Below are 7,905 nucleotides of genomic sequence, written 5' to 3' on the forward strand. Positions count from 1 at the left end.
CAACACAGGCAGCGGTGCCCAAGCTGGACAGGAGGGCTCCTTATGTGTGGCTGCAAGGCAGGCGACATGTTGCATGACATTTCTTGTGAGTGGTCAGTGATGCAGAGTTATAGACCTGCAATTGAAATTGTGTGCAATAAAGGGGACTACCACCTTTTAGATGGCAAATAGCAAACTTCTTTATTCCCTCCCAGCTTAAATAGCCAGTGCTGCATGTACACACTGTTAAGGTTCATACCATTACCTCACTGACATAATGTAAAAAACAGAGTAACTTTTCAAGTGAAACACATTCTTCTAAGTTATCTACTACACTCAAAATAGTAGCCAGGGAATAGCACACTGTCAACTCCCTAGCCCACTTCTAGATAGATATGGAAACTGCTGTGGGGGAAAAGGCTGATTGCCTGTCTGCTCTTTGCAGCCTCAGGCCATCTGGAGGCAGTAACTTAATCTTGCAAAACCACAACTCAGAGGTCCTTGAGACATACTGGTAATGCACCTACATGCCCCAGCCTCCTGGCCAGCTCCTGAGCACAGGAATTTTGCCTCCTTTGTGCAAGGTCAAAGGCCATAAGGGAGTTCTGCCTTAGTTCCTCCTAAATTGTGCCAGACATGATCTGTACATGCTTGCTCTCATAAACAGCAGAGGCAAAGATATATTCGTTACAAGAGTGTGCCTGAGTTGCACAAGCCTAGGCGTAAGGGAGATAGCAAGATAATCCTTCCACCCTCAAGAAAGAAGGTCCCTTGGGCCAGGTGCAGTGGCTCACACTTGTAATCCCAGCACTCTGGAAGGCCGAGGCAGGACTGCTTGAACTCATGAGTGTGAGACCAGCCTAAGCAAGAGTGAGACCCCATCTCTAAAAAATAGCCATGCATTGTACCAGCTACTTGGGAGGCTGAGGCAACAGAATCACTTTTGCCTAGGAGTTTGAGTTTGCTGTGAGATGTGACCCCGTAGCACTCTACTAGGGGCAAGAAAGTGACTCTATCTCCAAAAAAAAAAAAAAAGTCCCCATTCCTTAGAATATCTTTTGCCCCATTTAGGGCCTAGGGTCACTAGTCAGGAGGAGGTGAAAGCTTAAGGATTGAGCTGTCAGACAACGACAGCAGGTTCATCTCAGCCAAGACAAGAAGGGCCCTAATTATGAGAAGCCAGTGGGGGAAATAAGGCTATCAGAAAGCTCGTCAAGTGGGAGCTCATGGATGGCAGGGCAAAATGAAGTGGGAGTGAGATACTGGTAGATCAGTGTTCTGGTGAGGAGTTCAAGGGTAATGAAGTCTCCCCAGTCAGAAGTAAAGAATGTGGGGAGAGAAAAGTAGACTCAGAGCTCTGTCTGGGAGGAATAGCCCGGAGTAGACAAAAGGAAGAATACTCGAGTCTGGATGGAAAACAGGGTGAGATAAAGAGGGAAGTAAAGGGGCAAAAAGTTTCCTTTGTCTAGGAAGACAGGAGAGTATGAAATTATTGGCACATCTCAGAGGAGGAGCCCGACTGAAAAAGTGAGTCCTAAGAGGGAAGTGTGAAAAAGAACAATTGAAAGAGTGAGAGGAGAAAAGGAGATGTGCCGCCTTCCAACCACAGCTCTGGAGCGATACCCCCACTACCCTCACTAGACCTCTGTCCGGGAAAGCCTAGGCCCCCTAGATCTGCACGAGATGGAACAGGTCCCTGCCACCTCCGCGAGTCACACGTCGAGGTGAAGGGTTAACTAACGGCAGGAGGGGACAAAAGTGTAGATGGATCTCAGAGACAGAGACCCACTCAGAGCAATGGTACGGGAGTGGGAGAGTGGGGAGAAAAAGCAAGAAAGAACCAAGAAAACCGTGGGCCGGCGGCAGGACCCGCCCCAACAGCTGCCCAGTCTCGAGGGTTTCTTGGACGCTGCTCAGAACCCGACGTCGGCCAGAAGGGATCTTAAAGCTTAATACAGAAGGTACAGAACCCCTTATTCCGGAGATCCCTACACCAGCCAGGAGCGAAAGAGAAACGAGAGAAGAGGGAAACGCTGCCAGAGAGGAACGGGAACGAGAGCGCCCGGGCCGAGGGACAACTCGCCCAGAGCCGAGACGCGGAAGTAAACCTTCCGGCGGCCGCACGGCCTACCGCGGGGTCGCGTCCCGGAGGTCCCGCGGCTCTTCGGCGCCCCTCCCGGGGGAAATGTGCCCGTCTCGGAGTCCAGGATGAGTCACCGAGACTACTGCCCAGCCTACAAACGACACAAGCTGCAAAATCCCCAAGAAACTAAGCCACCCGCCGCCCTCAGCAGCACACTCACCTCCACCCGCCGCGGAGTCTACCTCCAGGCGCATGCGCCGCTGCAGGTCGGCGCGCGTCCTTGACGTCATGGTGCGTCATCTCCGAGTTCCGAGCGCTTCCGGGCCTTGCTGCCAGCCAGAGCGGGTCGACCTATGGGCCACGCTTACCGGCCGCGGGCGCAGGAAACCTTTCCAGCGGGAACCTTGACGTTAGAGGCTTAGGTGGCCGACGGCTTCTGAACAAAGTGGAGAAAGGGAAAGAGCGACGGCTGAAGTAAACGTAAATCGGAGCGCGCCGGAAGCAGCCTGAAAATGAAGAGTAAGCGGGGCCGCGACATTGCGGAGGGGTGGGGATGTTTCGGGTCGGGGACTTGGTGGTGGTGGACGGGACGGGTCCAGGCTGCCTGTCTCTGCGGAGTCCGAACAGAACTGCTACGGGAATGTCCTCACCTTACATAAAAGAAAGTGAGGGCCAGAGCGTGCAGCAGTCGCCGAGCCAAGCATTGATGTCAGGCTGAGGCAGGCAGGCCTCCGGGGCCGTCTCTCTGTGGGGCGCGTGGTCACTACCTCTGTGGGCACCGCAGTCCAGGCCCTGCACCTCTCCTCTGCCGGGTTTTCCACCCTTGTCTGATGTAGAGCGCCCAGAGCTGCTAGAGAATGACGTCACTAACCCAAAGCTTTGGGACTTGGCGCGGAGAAGAGATGGGCCAAAGTGGGGAGCAAGCATCAGAGCAAGGGATCTACACACTATTAGGACTGGGCCTTCGATCAGGATTGTGTTTTCCACTCTGCCACTCCCTACCTACATGATCAAGTTTAGTGTCTCAGCACATCCGAACTTCAATTTTCTTATATGCATAAGTGTAATTAGATGAAAAAAAAATGTGTAGATTTTAATCGGGTGCCCGGCAAGTAATGAGTCTTCAATAACTGTTAGATGTGTATTGTGTAAAGACTTGATGCCTGGCACCTGTAACAAGGGAGCCATTCAAGCTGCTCTCTGCACCTAGGTTATAATCCCCATCTTCCATTTGAGGGAGAACTAGACTCTATATATAAAATTTGAAACCAGCTTGATTTGTTGATCACACACACTCAGGGAAGCACAAGAGAGCTGGATGAAATTTATAGTGTAGTGTGAATTGAATTTTCGAGTCATTTGGCCTTTAAACCAGGCCTTTGTCCCATTCTTACTCCATTCAGAACTGTACTCTGTCTCTAGTGCCACAGTTTTCTTATTCAGACAAATAAGAAACAGGAGTGTTTAATTATTCAGAAGTTGAAACCACATTGAATCTGAAGAAAGACCTATTGCAATTTATCAGTTCAAGATACCATCAATTATATGATACATTATGGTTTCATAGATTAAAATGTGAACAACCTTTTTTAACATCTTACAATCAACAAAATTTTATCTCCAACTATCTGCATCCTGGACAGCTATATCTCATAACTTTCAAATAAGTTACTTTGTTAGACTTAGCAAGTGACTGCTTGGACTTCTAACCTATGGTGTTTTAAACCAGTGCAACTCAAAATGTGATCTCTTAACCAGCCATAGCATCTGGAAACTTGTTAGAACTGCAGGATCTAGGGGCATCTGGGATTTTAATAAGATCCCAGAGATTTTTACACACATTAAATTTTGAGAAGCCCTCTTTTTAAACCATACCCTTGGAACTTCTAGGATATATGTGGCCAGAGGGCAGGGTGAGAAACCTTTGCTCTTCCTACCAACCCCTGCTTCTCCTGTGTCTGAATAAGCATATTAATATTGTAGTTAGAAGAGTCTGAGTCTTGCAGCCATACCTAATAAGAATTGATTATTTCTTCTTTTTTTAATCCCGCAGGTGTGATCTACCATGCCTTTTCTCAGAAAGAGGCAAAAGACTTGGGTGTCCAGGTACAGTTCTTGGTGGAATGTCTGGGAGCAACAGAGGTGGTGTGAAGATGGTTCAGTGGCTTCTAAGCCTCTAGAGCTGGTTTAGATGTCCTTTCCCATGACTCATTTTTCCAGTAGATATCTTAGGCTCAATCAAGGTCTGATATTCTGATGACCTGTTCCCACATACCAGCCTCCTTTCCAATTGAATCAAAGTCAAGTTCTTGATGTCACCTCTCCCTGTGTAGAGGCCATGAGCACCGTTGTCTGACCCCATCACTGTGTCCCCATCACTTCTAAAGAAGGCATGCAAGTCACATTTCGTAAGTGGGATTTACAGATTACATTTGGATCCTTCAAGGTGTTCTGTTCAAAAGTCCCACTTGCAGCTCTTAACAAGAGCATTACCTTGAAGTCAAGATTTTGGAAGATCGGCATACCTTTGATTCACTTCTCCATGAAAGGGCGGCCACTTAGATATTTGTAAGAATCAAGTAGCTGTCCTCTCATAGGACTAATGATGATAACAAGTTAATTCTTGTTTGGCATCTAAAAGGACAAAGCTGAAGCATACACTCCCTGCCATGCTCACTGAACTGCCTTAAGGATTGTGTGTGTCATATCTTCTCATGTCTGTTTCTCTCCATGGAGGGGGCTTGATTACTTTGGACAGATTAGCATCAGTCTTTCAGCCTCAGTGTTTATAGTCTGTTAGTGCAGCAAGGGCCCTTGCTGGGTCCAGCCAAGGGATAGGACCCAGCCTGTCCACCCTGGGCCCCACACACACCCTCACCTGCCATACATAAAGGCCACACACAACACTGACTCTTGTCCTGCATTCTTGAGGTTATTCAAAGGGCCATGACCACCCAGCAATGGTCCAGCCAAGGGACAGGACCTCAGAGAGAATGCTCCCCAGGCAGTGTTGCCAAGTGGGGACGGGTAGTGATTCTTAGAGTTTTTTGAGAATTACACACGATTATGACAGTTATTGGGCTCAGAAGTCCTGTCCAGGAGCCTGCTGCTTATTCACTGTTACTCGATGCTGCTTTTGTTGGGAAGCGTGAGTGCAGGGCCTGAGATCTCTGACAGTTCCTTTCTGCCCCTTGGAGAATAGCCATGCTGTGTCCACAGGGCTGAAAACCAAGTAAAGGGGATTACCACATGAGCACAGTGTCAGAATTCCCACCTCAGAGGCTGGGCCACCCAGAGCACTTGCTCTGTCAGCTCTCCCTGGGGTTAGGGCCCTGCTCTGTCAGTTTTCCCTGGGGTTAGGGCGCTTCCTTCATGGCTGTGGTGTGGATCTACCCTGAGCTGGCCGCCCTCTGATCATGACTGATCATATACCTTTGTCAGACATTTCTCAAGCCTCTGCTGAGAATGAGAGAGGTCTTCTTCCAAATACAAAGGTTTTGATCCTCATTAAAATAACCTCAAAAGTGCAGGACAAGAGTCAGTGTCGTGTGTGGTCTTTATGTATGGCCGGTGAGGCGGGGGGTGGGGGGCCAGGGTGGATGGACAGACGGCCTGGGAGGTGAGTGTCGTGTGTAGGCCCCAGGGTAGACAGTCAACAGAGGCAGTGTGAGGACCCCAGGCTGCCCAAGCCGATCAGTGAGCACTCTGCCGCTTCATCCCTGGGCAGCAGATGGGAGCCCAGCGGGCTGAGGCTTTCATGAAGGCCTTCCTGAAGCGCAGCACCCCCCACATGAGCCAGCAAGCCCGTGAGGACCAGCTGGACCGCAAGGCAGTCATTCTGGAGTACTTCACTCGCCCCAAGCGAAGGGAGAGGAGGAAGAAATCCAAAGGCCTTTCTGCCCGACAGAGGAGGGAGCTGCACCTCTTTGATATCAAACCGGAGCAGCAGAGGTGAGCCGGCCTTCCTAGTCACGGTGGCCTGATTCCCTGGCTTGGGGTGGACTCTGGGAGCCCAGGAGTTGCCCAGGTCGCCCTGCTCAACTGACACAAGGGGGCAGCCTTCCTTTGCTGGGTTGCACAACTTTGTAAGGGTTGGGGTCGGCCTGGTCCAGGCGGGGTGGGACTCACTCTGGTTTGGCTGCTGTCCTCTCCTGGATAAGTAAGACTGGTGCTGGGAGGGAATCTGTTGCCTGTGGCAACAGCTGTCTGTTTTTTAGCTTGTTAGACAGAAAACAGGAACTGATATTTTTTAATGTGTATCTCCTGTAGCCTTTTAATAGCACTAGATGGAATCACCCACTTGGGTTTCATTGCCAGAGATGCTGCTTACACGTTCCAGAAGCCTCTGGGAGGAAGCATCACTGTTTGGTGGGAGGGCACCCCTCCCTCCAGCTGACCTCCGTCCTCCCTGGGCAGGGCTGAGTTTGCATGTCCTGGGATCGCTTGTAGGTTTTTGGTTAGAGATCTATAGCCAAATAGCCTCTCACAGTTCAGAAGACATTCACAATCTGTCATTTCGTCCATGGCCCCTCACGAAATCAGCTGCCTTTGCTGCCTGCCCTGCTTTGCCTCTGGTGTCCTTGTGGGCAGAGCTCACTCTGGGTGTGAGTTTGGGGTTCTTGTTTCTGCAGCCTGAGGCTACATGTAAACAGGACCCCACCCCACCCTCCACCCCTGGTACCAGAACCAGTGGTAATGGCCCCAGAGGAAAGCCTCTGGGTGTTCCGTCCTGTCCCCACGTCCTGTCCCCTTCTCCACACACCCCCCTCTCATGCCTCCTTGCTTGACCCGAGGAGCACATGGCAACCATTTATTCAGGGCTTACTGAGTTCAATTGCATGTCATAGAAAACCTCAAAATAACACTGGCTTACCAAAGACTGAAGTTTATTTCTCTCATGAAAAGCAATCCAGATGAGCACCGCATGGGCCAGCGTGGCAGGTGGCCCCACAGCCCTTGGACCCAGGGACACACGTGTCTTTTAATGAGTGGGCTCCTGGGCTGAGCCGCCGACCTGAGCTCCAGCGGGCCTGGCTACATCTAGCCAGCAGGAAGGACGGAGGGCTAAAGAAAAGTTCCTTCCTCGTTGTGTTAGTGGAACCTTCGCCCCTGAGAAGCTCCTACCAGTGAGGAAAGTGAGTTCCAGAGGTGAAGGTTATCGATGTTAGATGACCAGCGGTAGAGTGAGGATTTACACGCCATCCTTAACCTCCGTGTCACAGTTCTTTTTTTTTTTAAAGCATAACAATATTCTCTACTTCATTGTTCAAATATACATATTTTTATCTGAAATACTTTATTTACAAAACAAAACAGCTCATTGCAATAAAACCAACATTATTGAAGAGTTGTTTAAATTGTTTTTAGACGGTTGTAGTGGAGCCAGTTTTCCTCGGTTAAGTACCTACTGGGATTTTGCACACTCAGGGTTCTAGAATACAACTGAGAATATGGCGATGATGACTAAATATTACATATAAATTCAGCCAAACATTCAAGATAAAGACTTCTGATTTCAGAAATATATTTAAAAATAACCTCCCATCCACTGTTGTTACACTTTCATGCAGCAAGTTCCAGGAGTGACGGATTTCTGTGCTTCCAGAGATCTCTCTGTTGGGGCAGCCCTCAAACCTCTTCTTTCTCAGTACAGGTCTTCGTGTTAACCTGCCATTTGCCTGGCTGAGTACCCGTCTCTAGCTGACATTACAGTTTCTTCATTGTTTCACTTTGCAATCTTGCCCCTGCCTCGGTGCTGTCTCTCGTTCTTTGCCCTTCTCTTGCGAGTCTGTGCTCTGCTGCTGGGGATGTTTCAGAGCTAGAGGGTTTCTCTCGGTTTCCTC

General features: G+C 49.6%; 1 protein-coding gene across 1 annotated transcript in view; it reads left to right on the plus strand.

Moving 5' to 3' along the window:
- The first annotated feature begins 2,440 nt into the window (after positions 1-2,440).
- POP4 (POP4 homolog, ribonuclease P/MRP subunit) overlaps positions 2,441-7,905 on the plus strand; it is a 12,739-nt gene continuing 7,274 nt past the window's right edge. The window contains exons 1-3 of the mRNA XM_023518368.1: positions 2,441-2,581; positions 4,116-4,168; positions 5,793-6,013. Of these exons, the coding sequence (XP_023374136.1) occupies positions 2,575-2,581; positions 4,116-4,168; positions 5,793-6,013 (281 nt within the window). The 5' untranslated portion in view covers positions 2,441-2,574. The remainder of the gene's footprint in view (positions 2,582-4,115; positions 4,169-5,792; positions 6,014-7,905) is intronic.

This window comes from Otolemur garnettii, unplaced genomic scaffold, assembly GCF_000181295.1.
Source record: "Otolemur garnettii isolate 467f Iridium unplaced genomic scaffold, OtoGar3 scaffold00135, whole genome shotgun sequence".
NCBI lineage: Eukaryota > Metazoa > Chordata > Mammalia > Primates > Galagidae > Otolemur > Otolemur garnettii.